Source organism: Canis lupus, chromosome 7 (genome assembly GCF_003254725.2).
Source record: "Canis lupus dingo isolate Sandy chromosome 7, ASM325472v2, whole genome shotgun sequence".
In the NCBI taxonomy this organism is placed as follows: Eukaryota; Metazoa; Chordata; class Mammalia; order Carnivora; family Canidae; genus Canis; species Canis lupus.
The window spans coordinates 30,947,714-30,967,337 of NC_064249.1; the positions used below are offsets into that span (position 1 = coordinate 30,947,714).

The 19,624-nt window shown below is 45.3% G+C and overlaps 1 protein-coding gene and 1 long non-coding RNA gene across 2 annotated transcripts in view; one reads left to right on the plus strand and one right to left on the minus strand.

Moving 5' to 3' along the window:
* The first annotated feature begins 2,526 nt into the window (after positions 1-2,526).
* GPA33 (glycoprotein A33) overlaps positions 2,527-19,624 on the plus strand; it is a 47,071-nt gene continuing 29,973 nt past the window's right edge. Inside the window, exons 1-2 of the mRNA XM_025430486.2 lie at positions 2,527-2,685; positions 17,268-17,422. Coding sequence (XP_025286271.1) covers positions 2,643-2,685; positions 17,268-17,422 — 198 coding nt within the window. The 5' untranslated portion in view covers positions 2,527-2,642. The remainder of the gene's footprint in view (positions 2,686-17,267; positions 17,423-19,624) is intronic.
* On the minus strand, positions 8,047-10,000 carry LOC112648698 (uncharacterized). The gene is made up of 2 exons (XR_003129220.2): positions 9,393-10,000; positions 8,047-8,282 (listed from the first exon to the last, which is right to left on the minus strand). It is a non-coding gene; the product is annotated as an uncharacterized LOC112648698 (long non-coding RNA).

Consider the following 19,624-nt stretch of genomic DNA (forward strand, 5'->3'; position numbering starts at 1 on the left):
AATGGCTTGAGAGAGAGGTGAGAAGAGGCGGTAAGGATCAGGGAAGGACTAAAGGGCTGCATCAGTCAGGGTAAAGCTCAAGATGACAGGACACCAGCACAGAGAATGAGAGGGTGGCAAGGAAGTGAGGGAGGAAAAGTTGGAGAGCCAACACACCTAAGAGAGGCAACAGATAATGAGGGAGCCACTCAGGAGAAAGACATAGCCCCTGCCTTCTATATACCCTGAGTTACCTATAGAGTGTGACATCAAGTTGCTGCAATGGTAAACTAGAAATTAGAAAACTACTTACTAGCCATGTGACCTTCGAGAAGTCATTTCACTTCTCTGAGACTCAGATCCCTGTTTGTAAAATAGAGATGAGTAATACTCATCTCCCCATCTTGTTCTGACTGCTCAACTAAAGTGGGGCCCTGCCCCTGCCCCAATTTCATTTCCTATACCATGTTTCAGGTTATGTTCCCCACAGTACCACCACCCTTTAAGTAGGGTGACCAACCATTCCGACTTTGCTTGGGACTAAGAGATTCCAGGGCCAAGGAACTTCCTGTTTTAAAACCAGGACAGTTCCATGGGGGAAAAGACAGTCCCTTTAATAAAGGGTTGCTGGGAAAACTGGAGAGCTACATGCAAAAGAGTGAAACTGGACCACTTTCTTATACCATACACAAAAATAAACTCCAAATGGACCTAAGTGTGAGACATGAAACAATAAAACTCCTAGAAGTAAACACAGACAGTAATTTCTTTAACATCAGCCACAGCAACATTTTTCTAGATATGTCTCCTAAGGCAAGGGAAACAAAAGCAAAAATAAACTATTGGGATTACACCAAAATAAAAAGCTTTTTTCGCACAGTGAAAAAAAAATCAACAAAATGAAAGGACGACTTACTGATTGGGAGAAGGTATTCACAAAGGATATATCCTATGAGGAGTTAATATCCAAATTATATAAAGAACTTATATAACTCAATATCAAAAAACCAAATAACCCGATTTAAAAATGCAAAGAGGACCTGAATATCATTTTCCCAAAAAATACTTACGGATGGCCTACAGACATATGAAAAGATGCTCAATATCACTCATTATCAGGAAAATGCAAATCAAAACCAAAATGAGATATCATTTTACACATGCCAGCATGGATAAAATAATAATAATTTTAAAACGACAACAAATTACAAGTGTTGGCAAGGATGCGGAGAAAAAAGAACCCTCTTGTGTTGTTGGTGCAGCCACTGTGGAAAAGTATGGAGGCTCCTCAAAAAATTAAAAATAGAAATACCATATGACCCAGTAATTCCACTACTGAATACACCCAAAGAAAATGAAAACACTAATTGGAAAAGATATATACACTCCTATATTTATTGGAGCATCTCTTACAGAAGTCAAGATACGGAAGCAACCGAATGTCCACAAGATGGGGATATGAGTATTACACATCTCTATTTTACAACCAGGGATCTGAGTCTCGGAGTATATGAAGAATAATACTCCTCCATAAAAAAGAATGAGATCCTGTCATTTCCAACAGTGTGGATGGACCTAGAGAACATTATACTAAGTGAAATAAATCAGACAAAGATAAATGCCATATGATTTCACTTACATGTGGAATCTAAAACAAATGAATAAACAAACAAAAAAGGAGAAACAGGCCCATAAATACAGAGAACAAACTGATGGTTGCCAGAGGGAAGGGGGGAAAAATAGGTGAAGGGGAGTAGGAGATACCATCTTCCAGTTACAGAATAAGTCACAAGGATAAAAGGCACAACATAGAGAATTCTAGTTAATGGTATTCTAATAGTATTGTGTGGTGACAGGTGGTAGCTACACATGTGAGCATAGCATAAAGTCTAAATGCGTGGAATCACTGTGTTGTGCATCTAAAACTAATGTAACATTGTGTCTAGTTCAACTGTACCTCAATTTTTTTGAAGAAAAAAAAAAAGACAATTTCAAGCAAACTGAGACAAGTTGGTCACGGTATTTCTAAGATTCTTTGTTTATTTTGTCTTCTTTGTTTACTTCTGTACTTTCTATCTCCCCAACCAAATTATCAGCTTTCTGAACATAGAGACTTCCTGCCTTTTTCATGGCTACGTCTGTAGCATGGGTGGGTTGGGGTTGTAGGAAAGGGAGAGAAGGAGAGGAACAGATCCTATTGTGCTTTGGAGTATTTCAGCAATTGTGGGCAACACCCCTCTTTTATTGGCTTTGAAAGCCTGTTTCCAAGATCATTCCCTTTTTATTACAAGATGATAATTTCCTATCTGTTATAGAAGCCCACACCTTGGTGAGAAGCCCAGGACTTTGTACACCTGCTAAGTGGAGAAAAGGTGGGGGGAGCAGGGGACTGGTTCAAGGAGAAGATGGGGAAGGTTCCTCTTGGGGCCTCTGGTGGAGTAGGAGGAGCTCGAGCCCAGTCCCATAGGTGAGCTCACCTGCCAGTCCCGTTGAGTAGCACAGTGTGTGGGGGCCAGGCTGGGCAAAGGTAAACAGGAAAAGGGAAACCACAAGGACAGAGGGCTGGGTCAGGCTAGGGCTGCTTTAACTTTAAATAGTCAGCCCAGACCTGTGCAGAGCCAATCCCTGCCAGGCTGGGCTTCGAGCACCAAGGAAGCAAGACCATGGTAGGGAAGATGTTGCCTGTGCTGTGGACGCTCTGCGCAGGTGAGTGGGCCGCTCCCCTGTCCAGCGCTCGGGTGGGTGAAACTAGGGGACTGAGTGTTGACCGTCTCCCAGAGTCTCCCCAGGGGTGACCTCCAGTGACAAAGTTGCATCCCTGCTGGGCAGAATTACAGGTTCTGTTATGCAGGCAGTAGGTTCTAGGCCAGCACCCAGTAAGAGAATGGTTTGTATATGCATGTTAATAAATAAAATTCCAGCCCATTTGTGGACTGGATAATTCATACATTTTCAAGACCATTAATTCTGATCCCAAATCAGATCATAAGTTCTGACACAAGATCTGACAACAGGGACTAGGTATTTGAAATCAAGTTTGTCCTGGAAAATCCCGGATGTGGGGTTCTAGATATGTTCACTCCCTAGGATTTTAGCAGTGCTTTAAAACCAGAGAAAAAGGCAATGGTAAAAGTGATAACTTCTCCATCACTTGTAGAGAAACCAAGGCAGAGAGAAAATGCAACTTAAAAACATTCCCAGAGCAAGAGAAGACTCAAACCTTTCAAAACCCAAACTAGAAAGGCCCTTTCCAAAGGTTAAAGCTCTTCAGCCCTTCTGATACTCCAGTCATTGAAAACTTGGAAGATGGGGAAGCCCTACAAAGTAGAAACCAAACATTTGTTGATATAATGACTAAATCCAAATCAAGTGTTATTAACTAGTAAAGTTGTTGCATGGTGCCCATGGAGTGTTTAAGGGTTAGGATGGAGGCCTTGACATTCAGGGTACTAGGTGCAGGGAAGAAGCAGAATGGAGAATGGAAGTTGAGAGATTGGGGTGAGGGAATTTGAGGAGTATCTCTAATTCAGTGTATTGGGCTATGCTGAGAAATCCCATCAGCCTGCGATTTAGAAACTGTTACAGGCTTCAGGGGTCCGGAAAGAATGGGGAGGAGGCAAAGAGTTTTACAGGGAAATGTAGGAGCCCTAAGGGCCAAGGAGGCTCTGACTTAGAGCTTGATTTTCAGCTCCTACAGCAAACCTCAGGACCAGCTGGCCGACCTGCCGGGCAGGCCCCACTCTTATCACTCAAACCTGATCTTTGAGACCTCAGGTGGAGGTGCTGGGGAAGGACTGGGTCAAGGCTTAGAGGTAGCCCTGGAAAAGACCAATCGGCTCCATCTGGCTTCAGCCAAGAGACCCAATTGCCTGGGGGCGGAGATGCCCTCATGATCAGGCCAGAGGGCCTCGTTCCTTCATTCCTTCATGCAAACCTCTTTACTGATCACATAGTTTGTGCAGGCCTCTCAGGAGTGAGGATTGTGAAATGATTGCAGCCCCGAGGGCACCTATCTCAGCCATCGGATCCAGACAGTACGGATACTTCAAGTCCGGAGGGAGGCTGAAAGCAAAAAACCATCCTTCCTGGACAAAGCGAGGGACACTCTGATACTTTTCTTTGGAGCTGGAAGCCTTGCTAGGGATGCCTCTCCTTCCCCCACCCCCAGGACACATCCCTGCAATCACTGCATTTTTTGGTCTAGGAAAAACTCTAGAATAAAACAGCTCCCCCAGCTTAGAATGAAAAGTGGCCTTAACTCTGAATTGCCTGGAGCAAGTACATTTTCCCTCTTCCTTTGAGAAGGCATGTGACCCTGGGGTGAACTCCACTGGAACCAGTTCTCGGGCCTGTGTTCAGACTCGATGGTGAAGTGTATTTTCTGCCCCCAGCCCCTCCCATCTACCCGCCCAGACTGCCCAGTCCAGATTCACATGCCTGCCACCTGTGGCTTCACACCTTACAGTGGGAGTGGAAGCCTGGGTTGGTGGCCGGGTGGGTGGTCAGCTCGAGGCATACGGACAGTTTGCCAAATGAAAATATTTGTGCGCAGGATGCCTGGGTGGCTCTGCCTTTGGCACAGGGCATGATCCAGGAGCACCGGGATGAGTCCCGCATCAGGCTCCCTGGGGGGAGCTCGCTATTCCCTCTGACTATGTCTCTGCCTCTCTCTGTGTCTCTCATGAATAAATAAATTAAATCTTAAAAAAAAAAAAAGAGAAAATATTTGGGGGCAAAATAGCCATTGACATGTGCAAGTGAGCAATGAAGGTGTTCAGAGGTCAAATCTAAGAGCAACTGGGTGGCCCTCCCCACTATGTCTCATGAGAGCACACCAGAGGGAGGAACAGGGAAATGAAGGAGAGCTTCCTGAAAGAGGTGGAGCTTGAGCTGGGTTCCAGAGGACCTACTGGCCTTTGCCCTTCTTCCTTTCTCCAACTGAACATGCGCAGTAATAACCTAGATTTTAGTGATGTACTGGGCAGAGCAACACCCAGCTGATGAGCCAGTCGGCCCCAGAACTCAACAGACCCTAGGGAGGCAGAAAATATCACATATGGAAGGGACTCAAATAGAAGGTGGTACATTAGAAAACTTAAAAAGAATACTACAACCAACTAAAAATCAGTCTGACAATTCTAAACACTGTCAGTGACAAAATACTTCACCCTTCCAGAGCAGATGTTCCCATCCCCTCCTATCATGGCACTCTACTGCCATCACAAGCACTTGGGGCAGCCTTCTTCCTATACTGACTTTAGCGCAGGGAGAATTAAGTCACCTTTATAAACCTCAGTTTCCCACTCTGTGAAATGGGCAGGGCAATATATAACATGTCAAAATGCAGCGTGCCTCCCACAGGGTTGTTATGGATAGTAAAGTTTGTAAATCTTGGAACAGTGTCTGACATAATAAGCATTCAATACATGCCAGTTATTCTTATTATTGATTATTAGTGTGGGCAAGTGTAAATTACAGAGAATTAGTAGACTTTGGGGATCAGCCTGAGTGCTGGTATCTGGTAGAAGTGTGTCCAGAAAGAGAGTTGGAGGGACACCTAGGTGGCTCTGCAGTTGAGCATCTGCCTTTGGCTCACGTTGTGATCCCGGAATCCCAGGATCGAGTCCTGCATTGGGCTCCTCGCTGGGAGCCTGCTTCTCCCTCTGTCTGTGTCTCTGCCTCTCTCTCTGTGTGTCTCTCATGAATAAATAAATAAATCTTAAGAAAGAAAGAAAGAAAGAAAGAAAGAAAGAAAGAAAGAAGAAAGAAAGAAAGAAAGAAAGAAAGTCAGAGTCACTGTAGATGAACCCTGAGTTACCACCCCTCCCGAAGACTGCTAGAGAAAACACCCCAACTTGGGCACAGAACTAAGGTTCTTCCCTTTTGGGAAATTGCCAGCCACTGGACTGATGAGACTCAATGTGATGGAAGAAGCTGCACAAGGAGAAACCCACCAGAGAGAAAATGTCCATAAGCAGATCTGCCTGGAGTCACTAAAATCTTTGAAGACTTGATAAGAGACACAAACAAAAAAGTCCCATCTTCCTGAACTAGAGGAAACTTTTTTGAAGGTTAAATGAGAAAAACTTAGGAAGATACTGCTCTACACAGAGAAATAAAGGAATCATCCCAAAATATACTAGATGAGAAAATACAACTTTTCTCCCCATCTAAAAATATTTCAATAAATCCATAGATGCTTGATCCATAGGGAGGGGTCTTTTCTGGGATCTAAGTGTCCAAGTTCCTGAACTGAGACTGATATGCCATTTTAGAATCTTTCCCAGGGGTCTTTGCTAGAGCCACAATTCCTAGCAGGATAACTTTCCCTAAAAGACTTAACGTTTGTCCACTCTGAAGTACTGTGTTTCTGTTGGTCACACAGGCTTGGGGAGCTCCCTGTGGTCTGCCCTGTCAGAGTGTGGCACGTCTGAGCTCAGTGTCACCTGCATGTCTAAGCTCCATGCAGTGACCTGGCCCAGGCCATGAGGTTTACAGGTCTCGGCCTCAGACGTGCACATCTGATGAGAGTCAGATGAGAGAGTGGCTTTTGTCCAGTTAACCTTGACTCTGAGAGGGTGGCCAGAACCAGGGTGGTGTCAGCCTGCAAGCGTGCTGTGAGATGGGCAGCCCAGCCTTTCATCTGCTCCATGGGTGTGAGCCCCATTGCCACTCCAATCCCCAGGACCTGGCTCCCACTTGGGGCCTGGGCACCACCTGCTGCTGGTATCTGAACAAAAGTCAGAAGCCAGTGCTCCCAGGGACCTCTGTGCCTGGGGAATTACACTGTCTGCCTGCCAGAGATGCAGTTGGGATTAAAATGCCCCAGTCCCAGCCACAGCCTCAAAGGGGAAGATGTAACCATCAGCCTAAGAGGAGTATGTGTGCTAAGGGGGTAGAGTGATGGTCTAGGGCAGTGGCTATCAACTCTGGCTGCCCATCAGAATCACCTGGGTAGTAAAAAAAACAGATGCCCAGGCCCCCCAGACCTTCTGAGTTAGAATTATGGGGGGCAGGATCTGGGTCTCTCTGTGATTTTGACAGTTACCCTGGTGATTCTGACACGCAAGCTACTGGAACTAGATAGGGTTAGATCCTGAAACTAGAAGGAAAGTAGGTGTCATCAACAGTCAGCTTCTGTTGCTGGGGCTGATACTCTGCCCGGGACTTGGCTCAGTTTTGCGCCATCTGGCGGCTTCCCGGAGTTCCTGTCCAGCACCTGATTCCATGACCCAAGAGCAAGCATTCTCACACTTTTGTGTATATAGAAGTCACCTGGGGAATCTTGTTAAAATGCAGACTGATTCCGTAGGGCAGGGTCTGAGATTCTGCGTTTCTAGCAAGCTTCCAAGTGATGATGCTGCTGATTTAGAGACTTGTGTTTAAGAAATAAGGCTCAGGGAGGAACTAGTTTGTGGGCACAGGTGTGGTCCTCATTTTGCCTTTGTTTCCCAGTCCCAACCCCAGACGGGTAACCCAGCCATACTGCTTCCTGTGATGTTGGTCCCTAGGATGCCTGTGGGAAAGAGTGTCTGGCTCAGCCTGTGCTTGTATTCCTGACAGCGCCTGACCCTGCTAATCCCTCCTCCCTCCTGAAACTATTCTGTTGCTCCCATGATACACCCTCTCCGGGTTGTCCTCCTAGATCCCTGGCTTCTTGCAGGTCTTCTTTGCAGCTTCACTCTCCTATGCCCACTAAGAAATGTCAGAGCTCCTCACACCAAGACCCACTTCTATTTTCACTCTAGACCCCACATCCACATTCATGTCTCTAAGTGACACCCATTTCCAACTGACTCACAATTTGTCTCCAAACCCAACCTCTCTTCTGAGCTACATACCCACAAATCCAACAGTCCACGTGACCTCTCAACTTAAATGTCTCAGAAGCACTGCAAACTCACAAACTGAAAAGAAAACCCATAATCTTCCCCCCACCCTCAACCTGGGCTTTCTCAGTGGTCTCTGCACCATAAATGACTCCCATCCATCCAAGAATGAAAGCTAGAAACCTAGCAGTCCCCCGTTACGGTTCTTCTACTGCTATGTAATGAACGATCCTGAAACTTAAAACAAGAAAATAATTTATTTTGCTCACAGATTCACAATTTTGTTGGGGCTTGGCAGGGACAGTCTGTCCTTGCTCCATGCAGCATCACTTGGGGTGACTTGATTGGGATTGGAACACCCACTTCCAAGATGGTGCACTCACTGGCTGGCAAGTTGGTGCTAACTCTGATTCCTCTCTTTGTGGGCCTCTCCTCAGGAAAGTCTGGGCATCTTCAGAGCATGGTAGCTGGAATCTAAGAGCAAACATCGAAAGAGAAAGAAAATGAAAGCTGCCAGTACCTTAAGGTCTAGCCCAGATACTGACTGAGCATCGCTTCTACCACGTTCTACTGGTCAGGGAGTCACAGAACTCAGACTCAAGGAAAGGGACATGAACCTTGCCTCTGGATGAGAGGAATTTCAAAGTATTTGGGGACCATATTTTAGAATCCCCGTATCACCCAATACCTCCCTCTCCCTCAGCTACAAATTCAAGTCATCACTGTGCCCTGATGATTTTAGTTCTTTTGAATCTGTTTACTTTTCTGTTTCTCTGCCACTAGCTGATGCGAGCTGCCTCTCCTAAGCTGCTTCCATAACCTCCAACTGGCCTTTGCACGCTTGTTCTGCTCCTTCTATCTGTTCTCCACGCTGGAGCCAGCATGATCTTTTAAAAAAAATTGTGACCATGTCACTCCCCCTACTTAAAGCTCTTCAGTGATTTCTCACTAGCACTAGAATAAAGACTCAAATCATAAAGACAGGTTCTCTAAGTTATATTTAAGTTCTATAAATCACTGAAGTGTTCCCCAAGCCCCAGTATTTCAGCACCCTGATCTCCCAGAGTGCCTCCTATACCTTGAATAGTACACAAATTTTTGTCTTGTCACATCTTTTGCTCCTTGATTTGGAAAAATATCACCACCTCCACCTGTAGTATCCACACCTTCCTTTTTTCCTAATTTTCAGAGGTCACACGTCCCTTTCCTCCATTTAAGCCTTCCCAGGTCACTCTGGGCCCCACTGATTTCTTCCTAACAGGAATATATAGTCTCAACCACCTCTTTGGCATCTGTTATATTGCCATTTAACCTTTCACCCACTTCGGGCCTCGTCTTCCTAAATAACCCGAGGGCAAGAACGACTGCTTCTACTTTTCTTTCTTTTTTTTTTTCTTTTTTCTTTTTTCTCCTTCCGTCTCCTCCCCACCTTTTTTCTTTTCTTTCTTTCTTCCTTCCTCCCTCTCTTTCTTTCTCTCTCCTTCCTTCCTTCTTTTTTTCTTTCTTTCTTTCTTTTTCTCTTTCTCCTTTCTTTTCTTTTCTTTTTTCTTTTCTTTTTCCTTTCTTTCTCTTTCTCACAGTTACCAGAACAAAGGCTCCAATGTCTATTTCGTTTTCCACGACCAAGTTACACGTCTCTGGCCCTCTTTTCCTCTCCAGTACTTTTCGCTGAGCTCTCGCCTCGGCTCTGAGACTCTCTGTAGTCCGCCCTGGGCATCCATCCCAAGCATCCGCAGACACCGCTATTGACTTGTGAGATTCTACACCACACGCTAAACAAAGACATCCAGATCTCCGTCCCTGGTGATACAGGCGCTTCTGCTTGCTTATCTCCTTCATAATATTCCTCTTCCCTGCCCTCAAAATTGAAATTACCCCTCTATTCGGACAACGGCCACGACTAGGCCTTCTTCCCAAGTAGCAGCCCACCTCTCCCCGCTCCCATCACTCCTCGCGCCCGTTTCCGGCGCGCCTTCCCTTCCCCAAGATGGCCGCCGCGGAGCGCGGGGAAGGCGGCGCGAGTCCCAGCCACGCAGGGCCGCTGGTGTGCTGGGGGCTGGGGGACGAGAAGCTCAAGGCCGGGGGCGCCTGAGGAGCGGGAAGGGCCGCAGAGCGGCACCTGTGAGGCCCACCGCCGGGCAGCCTGCACCTGCTGTGTCCAGAGCCACGGCCTGGCACAGGAAGTGGGCACCTCATCCCCCAGCGTCAGGGGCCGGAAGTGAATGTTGCTGAGGCCCGGATGTGGGTGAGGGTTCCCATGTCTCCGCGGAGCCCTCGGTCGGGCAGAAGAGGCTTACAAATGATGCTGTTGTCAAAAATAAATTGGCCACTTGTCCCTTTGATGGTCACCACCAAGTTCCTTGGGCTGAAACCAGTGATGACAAAGGTTGTGTTGAGGGAGATGTCAACCACACACACCGAGAACCTGGGACAAGAGACTGGTTGAGCACACATGGCAGTGCCTTCCTTGCCACGAAGACTGGGTTGGGATTTGTGGGAAAAGACCAACACCCCTTTGTCTGGCATGCCCAATTACTGTGGCCCAACAGCCCCACAAACAGCATAGGTATGGAACGTAAAAGTAACCTGGCTCCAGGCATGCATGTTCCCAACTGTATTTTCTGCCATAGAAAAACCATGGAAATGCACAATCACTGAGTACCTACCTCTCTTATTCACCCGCTAGACCCTGGAAGTTGCTTGCTTTTTCCTGCTCTCAGTGGGTTCCTTACTTTTCTCCTAATCTAATTCTTTAGAAAGATAAATTGTCTTTCAAACTCATAAGTACCCTTGTTTCCTCCCCCCTTTGAGTCTTCACTCATTTGATGCAAGAAAGAACCCTCATATTTAGAATTGTTTCAAATAAACCATCAATGCAGATAGCAAACAAACAAAACAAAACCCCCAAGAAACCAAAAACCTCAAATTGTGGTCACGGCCAATTAGACTTGGGCCCATCCCATATTTCTGGCCACACCTGCAGTGGTGTAATTCCAGAATTGCATTGCAGGACATCATTGAGGGGACAAGGGGAAGCAGCCAGGCTGAGAGAGGGCAGATAGTGGAACTTGTCCTAAACTGCCCTGATGGAATGAGTATGCTGTTTGTACTTGGTGTGTATGTTTATTTGGAATCTTAGTGGGGAGGTTAAAGGATATCATACAGGGGGAGTCACACCCCCCCAAATCACCTGCTTGGTGCTATTGCTACAGACTGGCATGGTTTACTTTCTGAATGTGCCCTACCTTCTCCATGCCCTGACCTCTGCACAGTGCTCCTCTCCCCCCACCCACCTGTTCTCCAATTTTCTCATGGTTCATTCTTGCTCATCCTCCAATGTCAGCACAACAAACCTTTCCTTTGGACAACCACTTCTCATCCCCAAACCTTTAATTCTATCCTGTTATCAAATATGTAACACTTGTTTCCATGGTGGCTTAAATTTTTCTCTGGGATTATTTATTACAATTTGACTTACCCAGAAGACTGAATGCTATGAGAGTAGGAACGATGTCTGTCTCTGTCATTTTCTCCCAGGAGCCTAGCACAGTGCCTGCAACATGGGTGCCCAGCAGCCATTGGCTTTATGGGTGTTCATGAATAAGAACCTATCCTTTTGAACCTCACGAGGTAGCCAGCTGGTTTGTTTTTAGTGTCTCCTATCCTGCCTGCCCTCCTTTCCCTCTTTCTCTAGGCAGTTCCAGCTTCTGTCTAAGCCTCAACTTTCTAATTTCAAATGCTTCTGTCAAAAGGTACCCGTTCTGAGTCCCTTTCTTGAGTCTGATGGATAAGAGGAACTAATTAGGGAAATGGGTCTGTCCTGCAAGTTAAAGGAAGAGAGCCCCTCAGTGTGTCTTCCCTCCCTCCCAGACAGCACTTGTATTTTAGCAGCAGCTTCAGTGTCTGTCCTTAATGGTGCTAATTATCAGGATTGAGAAAGCTGATGGAGGCCATATTTGACTTGGAAGTTTGTAAAGAGAGTTGTCCTCAGACTACTCCATGTTGGCAGTGCTCAGGTTTTCTCCCTCTCTGCCTGCCGGGCTTGTCTTTGTTCCCAGATCACCCTGTCCCTAGAGCAGCCCTCTCTGCCTGGAGCACCAACTGTCACACTTGGACCTACCTTCTTCCTGAGGTGCCTCCCTCGCCTCTACCACCCAGTGACCTTTGGTCTGTGTCATTGTTTTCTGCCCCAGTGAGTCAGGGATGCCATAAACACCTGGCATGGGCAGCACACAGTGATAGATAGTTGCTCTCACTTAGACCTTATCTCTCTGTACACGTGGGAATGGGTTACACTTGCTATGAGCAACACTAGTCTCCCCTGTGACCTCTCCACACCCCTCTCACCCAGGCTGGAGTCTTGCTCCATCTGGCTCCTCTTCTATTTTCAGTGTCTTCCTTTCTGGAGCTCCTTCCCTATTGTCTATAAGCCTGCTTCAAGTCTCTGCATCTTCTATCCCAGAGGAGACCAAAGAACTTTCTCAAGGCCACCTTGTTTCAGCTTTTTCATTTTCCTGTGTTCGACGAGCTCCTTGCCAAAGTAGGCTGCCCTCCCTGTCTCTATGTCCTCACTTTCAGCTTGATTTATAAAACTGTCACATGGCTTTTTGATTACAAGAGTAACGCATATTTACTACAGAGCATTTGGAAAATAAAAATATACAAACAAGAAATCCAAAATTTATCCATGATCCCAAAATCCAGAGATAACTTATTAATACCATATTTTGGTATATTTGCTTCTAGAATTTGCTCTCTTTCTGTGATTAGGTGGAAGTGCGATACTGTTTATATATAGTTGCGCATCCTGCTTTATTTTCTTACCTGTACAAGTTCAAAGAAGTGAATCAACTCCCTTGGGGGCAATTTCAAGTCCCACCTTCTCGACAAGCCTTTCTATTACAATCCTTCTTCTGGATAGTGACACAACCCCTCCACTCTCTCCCTCTACATTTTATTCCCTTAACACTTACACTTAACACCTAATTAGGCTCCATTAGGTTGCTGACAGTGACCTCTAACTGCTGCCTGGGTAGGGACTATGCCCCAGGCTACTGAACCCACAGGTCTTATTAGCACTCAGCTCTGTAGAAACCTTGAGGTGTGAACTGGCAAACAGTAGAGACAAGAGAAACATAAGACACAGGCCCCACAGGAAGGGGCGTACTGTCTGCTGAGAGGAGGAGGCTTGCATGCACCAACCCTCATCAATGGAGTTTTGTGTGTACCTGGTGAAGAGCTGCCTGAAGTGGCCAGAAAACCCGTGAGCATTAAGGGCTGGGATGGTCCCAATGGTTTCTGGAGGATATAGCACATGAACATGCCTCTGATCATTTTCCCAGTGCCTTGCATGAAACTCGGACTGTAGGAAAAATTCATTGAATTGACTGGAATTTACAGATGCCTAAACATCCATGTTGAACAGTTGGACAAGTTCTAACCGCCCATCCCTCCACCGCTGCCAGTGAAGACAGGACAAACCAACCTGCCTGTGTGAACTGCCCCTCCTCATCCAGGGTACCAATACTTTCTCAAGGCGAGAGCAAGTGCTTGGTCCTGGGGCAGGCTGGGACACCTCTGGCCTCCAGCACTTCCTCTCTGAGAATGTGGTTTCTCGGAGCAAATGGATTTTCCTAAGTGGAGGCATTACTGCCAGTTTCCCAAGGGTTCCCATAATGCGCTGTGTATGCCTCAGGCAGCCAGTTCCATCAAGCATTTCATTATTCTCCTTGGATGTATTACTTTCTGGTTAGCTCTCAAGAGACAGTTTATTATCTTCTTAACAAACCTTAATTATTTACAAGCAATCATCAAATCTTCAGGCTGGGTCTCCACACCCCACCCTTTCAGGGAGGTTAAAGGACCTCGCTCATTTCCTTCTGGGGCATCTTGCAGACTCAGCTTCCCTTCTCTGGGGTCTCTTTTGATCCCTTATTTGATTTTTTTTGGCATTTTCTAGCAATCTGTAAGATAGGTTCTCCAATAAGTTTCTCTGGTTGTGAATCCTACCCATCTTTTAAGCTTAAATTCTCTGTAACTCATGTATTTGCTGCCAAAGAGCACTTCCTGTGTTAGGCACTTTGTCGAACCTTGGGGACATCGAGATGAAGAAAACGGTAGCAGAGGAGAAAGATGTGACAATATAGAACACTGGTATGGTTCTTGCCACATCGGGTAGGGGATGTGCCTGCCCACGATGGTCAGTCATTCAACCCTCACCATAATATTGTTATTCTCATTTCATAGGTGAGAAAACAGGCACAGCAAAATTAATTAAGTTGGTCAAGGTCACACAGTTAAAAAAAAGTAAGAATGAGGATGCCAGCTGGGGCAGTTTGGTTCTTGCACTTGTGTTCTTAGCCACTCTGGTGTATTGTGCAATAAACTTTCATGAGACAGAAGTCTTAGGAGGCAGGCACTTGTGAGCAGTAGGTGGGACAAAGGGCAATGGCGTTGATTCTGCTTGGGAGAGTCTGGACGTTTCCTCTAGGAAGTGAATGCGCTCCAAACGCCTTCCTCAGTAAACTGCTATGGTGCTGGGAGATGTTGACTTCTTCCTGGAGGTGAAAAGCACTTACTCTCCCAGTGTGTCTATCCTTAGGGAGGTTCACACAACCCTGAACTATTCCTTCTTAACCCCTTGTGGGGAACTAGCTGAGCATCAGATGGATGCTCTTCCTGAACAGGAGAAGGGCTCAGCCTTGAAAAGGGAGCAGGGGAATGAGAGTGAGAAAGACTCTTCCTGGAGCACGAGACACACAGCTTGCAGGTGGCAGCAGGATGGGTGAGCTGCAGCTGCTCGAGGCAGGGTGGGTTCTGAACCACTAGAAAGGAGATGCCGGATGTAGACCCACACAGGGAAGTAGAACAGGAGGTAGTTGGAAGGTTCTAGATATGAACTTCTCTACTTCCTACTTTTCTAATCACAGATGAGATTCCCATCTGATACTTTTGTCACACCCACTGAGTAGGGAAGCAAAGATCCCATAGAAGAAGAAAACAAGGGCCACAGTATCAAAAATATTTTTTAAATCATCAAACATATATTTTTTTAAAGTCACAAACATCTTTTGACCCTACAGACTCTTTTAACTCCCACGTGCCTTTCTCTCTCTCTCCTTTTTGGCAAAAGCTGTCCTCTTCTCATCCACTTGCCCTTGAGCTCATCTTCCCAAGCTCCATCCTCTCTACTCCATGGAATCTGCTCCTGCTGAGGTCCCCCCACCCCCTCCATGGTGCCACATCGAGGGGTCATCTCTCTGTTCCCAGGTCCCTGGCCCAGCAGATCAGTAATGTTGAATTAGTTGACCCCCTCTGCTTTTATGAAACACTTGTTCTGCTTGGTCTCTAGAAAACACTTTTTCTTATCTCTCTTCCTAGCCCCCTGGCCAGTTCTCCTTCTCCTTTGCTGGTTTCTCCTCATTTCCTCCACCACTAAGCACCCAGGCCTCCATCCCAGACACCTTCCCTGTCTTCCTCCCCATCCTCTAGCCTTCAGTGACCTCTCCAAGAACTGTCTCCTCAACACCTCTGTTGGGTGTGTAATAAGCATCTCAAACTTCACATGTCCACAAACAAACTCCTGATCTTCCCCCTGAAACCTGCCCACCTCAGCCTTCATCATCTCCCTAAATTAGAATTCCATCCTTCTAGTTATTTAGGCCAAATCCTGATCTATCTTTGACTCCTCTTTTCCTCTAACACATAAAATCTAATCTGCAGTCAAATCCCATTGGCTCTTTCTACATACATTCCAATCTGGATCACTTCTCTCTACCTACACCACCAGGACCTGTGCCCAAGCCACCATTAGCACTCACCTGTACTATTGTAGTAGCCTCTTGAATGGTTGTCCTGCTTCTGCTCTGTTCCCCAATCTCCTCCTTCCTCTCACTTCACTTCAGCCAAGATGACCCTTTAAAATGTATGTCAGGGGATCCCCGGGTGGCGCAGCGGTTTAGCGCCTGCCTTTGGCCCAGGGCGCAATCCTGGAGACCCAGGATCGAATCCCACATCGGGCTCCCGGTGCATGGAGCCTGCTTCTCCCTCTGCCTGTGTCTCTGCCTTTCTCTCTCTCTGTGTGTGACTATCATAAATAAATAAAAATTTAAAAAATAAAAAATAAAAAAAAATAAAATGTATGTCAGGTTTATTACCTTGCTTAAATCCCTCTAAGGGTTTCCCACCTCCTCCAAAGAAAAATATGAAGTTCTAGATATGGGCTATAAGACCCAATGTGACCTGAGACCTCTCTACTTCTCTGTCTCATCTCTCTTCCCTCCTCCCCTCCTACCACATGGCTTCCTTGCTCTTCCTCACACGGGCCACACTTACTCCTGCCTAGAAAGTTCTCACAACACGTATCCACATGGCTTTCTGTTTCAGTCATCTATTGCTACATACCAAATCACCCCAAAACTTAGCGTCCTAAAACAATGCTAAAACTTAGCGTCCTAAAACAATGAGCTAGATTTGGCTCAGGAATCTTCACTCTGGGCAGGCTCTGCAGGAATAGCTCAGCCCTGCTTTCCTAGACAGCTAGCTGAACATGCTCATACACATGCTAGGAATTGATGTTGGCTGTCCCAAGGGACCTCAGCTGGGGCTATGTCCCAGATACCTGCATGTGGTCTTGCCAGGTGACTGCTTAACTTTATCACAGAATGTTATTGGGTTCTCAGAGTGAGCATCTCAAGAGGACCAAGCAAAGCTAATGTCCTCTTACAAGTTAGCGTGAGAAGCCATATGGTACCACTCACATTGTAGTCCCAGGCCCACTCAGATTCAAGAGGAGGGGACACAGAGGAAGGAGAGTCACCATCACATGGTAAGATAAGTATACATGATGGGAGATACTGTTGTGGCCACACGGTTTTTCTCACCTTTTCCTGATAAACTTATGTAGAGTAAACTAGCCTGGGAATCCCTCTATTTCTTTACCTTGATTTAATCTTATGTATAAAATTCCTTACCACATTTAAGTGCTCCATAAAAATGTGTAAAATGAATGACTATATCATCATCACAACAAAAAAGATGGCAAAGAATATTTATCATGAGCTTTCTATGTGACAGGGACTAAAAAAAGTATTTATGCATATTATCTCTTTAAGTTCCCCTAGCAACTCTGGGAAGTATTTGTGTTCCTATGTAATGGATGAGAAAAGTTCACACAGCTGGTAAGAGGTTGGGGCTGAGACTCAAAGCTGGGCTTTTAGCTACCACACAATGCGTTGGACTTATTTGTGATGCTGCAGGATGGATATACAGTGAACCAAGGCACATGGCTGTGTTCGCCTCAGTCTCGGAGAACAGTTGGTGCGCCGTGGCCAAGATCACAATCATAGTGTGTCTAGCTGTGGTTGCAGGAAGAGAATATCACTGAGCATTCCCTCAGAAGTCCTATGGGCAATGAGTGGCTATGCCATTTACTTCTCCCACTTCCCACTTTCTTTCCAGTCTGGGTGACTGTCAGTGCCATCTCTGTGGAAACCCCACAGGGTGTTCTTAAGGCTGCCCGGGGGAAGAGTGTTACCCTTCCATGTACCTACCAGACTTCTGCCTCTGACCGAAATGGATTTATCCAATGGGACAAGCTTCTAAGGACCCACACGGTAAGAATCCTTAAAAAGTTGAGGGTATCATGGGAATGATTATTACCTGACCATGACCTCTTATAGGATGAGCACTCCAAGTCTTTCAATAAATGTTAGAATAAACATAAGCACCCAAGCTGGACTGGATGGGGAGAGAGCAATGAAGGTTGGGCCCAGCGAGGGACATATTATGCCACCTTTATTTTGAAAAAGTGAGCGTCCCTAAAATATCCTTCTGCTAGTCGGTCTCAAATTACCTAAATTGTATACTTTGAGACAGTCACTCCTTTTTTTGTTTTGTTTTTTAAAAAGATTTTATTTATTTATTCATGAGAGACACACTCAGAGAGAGAAGCAGAGACATAGGCAGAGGGAGAAGCAGGCTCCCTGCAGGGAGCCCAATGTGGAACTGGATGGTGACCCCGGGATCACAACCTGAGCCAAACGCTCAACCACTGAACCACCCAGGCATCCCCAGTCACTCCTTTTGACTAGCACAGAGCTCTCCCTGAGGCCAGATTTTATTTTATAGTGTTTGGGGGATTTTTCCCTGTTTGCGATCTTTTGGAGAATATAGAAGACATTTTGTTCTATTTTTTATTTTTATTTTGAAACAGATAATACAGTCCCACGGTTCCAAAATTAAAAGATCATCAACATTGTAAAGTCTCATTCCCATCCTTTCCCCTCCTGTCTACCCTAATCTTCTATTCCGCACCACTTCCCCACCCTCACACACACTCCCCATCTGTAGGCAAGGCTGACTTTCACTGGTACTGGTTGTTTGGGACCAGCATCTATTCTGATTGGTTGGTATCTCTGCTGCAATTGTTAAGTATTTTGAATATTACTCTTGGCTAGGAGAACCAGTTTAGTTTCTAGTGTATCCTTCCATTGATTTTTTTATGCAAATTCAAGAAAATGTTAATGTTTTGTGTGTATGTATGTGTGTGTTCCTATTTCCCCTGTTTTTACACAAAAGGTAGCATATTCTAGGCACTATTCTGCCCCTTGCATTTTTCACTTAACCTAGTTCCTGAAGAGCTTTCTATATCAGCAATAGAGAGCTCCTTCATTCTTTAAGAGCTGCAGAGGAGTCCATTGTGTGGATACACTGTTAATATTTAACCTGCCCCAAAATGATAGACACTTGCTTATTCCCAACCCCCCAATTACCAAGAATAACCATTTACCTATGCCATTTTGTGTCTGCACAGGTAGACCTCTAGATACACTCCCAGAAAGGGTAAATGCTTTTATAATTTCATAGAGACTACCAAATTGCCTCCCCAGGAAAGCATCCTGTGCTCCCCCAGCAGAACCTGAGTGCTCATTTGTGTGTATGTGTGTGTCTAAGTAATACATGCACATCACTAAAGATTAAGCAGTAGAAAAGTACACAAAGTGAAAGTATGTCTATCTCATACCCTGAACTCCCAGGCTCCTGTTTCCCTCACCAAAGGGAACCTACTCCTACGAGTTTTAGGGTGACCTTCAATAATGCTGTACATATATACAAACATACAGACAGACATATATATGTAAATACACATGTATAAATATGTATGTTTACATAGGCTACGTACACACTGTGCTGCACTTGGCTTTTTTCTCTCAATACATATCATGAAGCTCTTTCCATATGTCAGTACATTTATATCTATCTCGTTTTTTACATTTGATCTTAGCCAAAAGGCCTAGAAGCAATCTACCTCATTTTTTTAAACATTTGTATTAAGCGTTCCATTTTATTAATGTACTATATATACCAATGATGGATATTTGATTCAGTTCCTGTATTTTGCTGCTACAAATAATGCTGCAATAAAATATCTCTAATGTCTATGGATGAATATAGCACACATACATAGCATAAATGTATATGTAAAGTATATGAATATAGGATAAATTATTTAAAAAAGAACTTTTGAGTCACAGGGTATGTGAATTTAAAATTTTGAAAAATAAGATCAAATTGCTCTCATCAGATGTCATGCCAATGTCTACCTTCACCAGCAAGATGAGGGCACCTACTTCTCTAACACATAGTATTCTCAAAATGTTTGATATTTGCCATTTTGGTAAATGAAAAAAAAAGTGTCTCCTTTCTTATTACATTCACATGTCTCTAATTATAAGAAATGGAGCATCTACTCATAAGTTTGAGTGAGGTCTACTTTTATTTATTTTATAAAAGTAGAGGGTGGGAGGAAGAAGAAC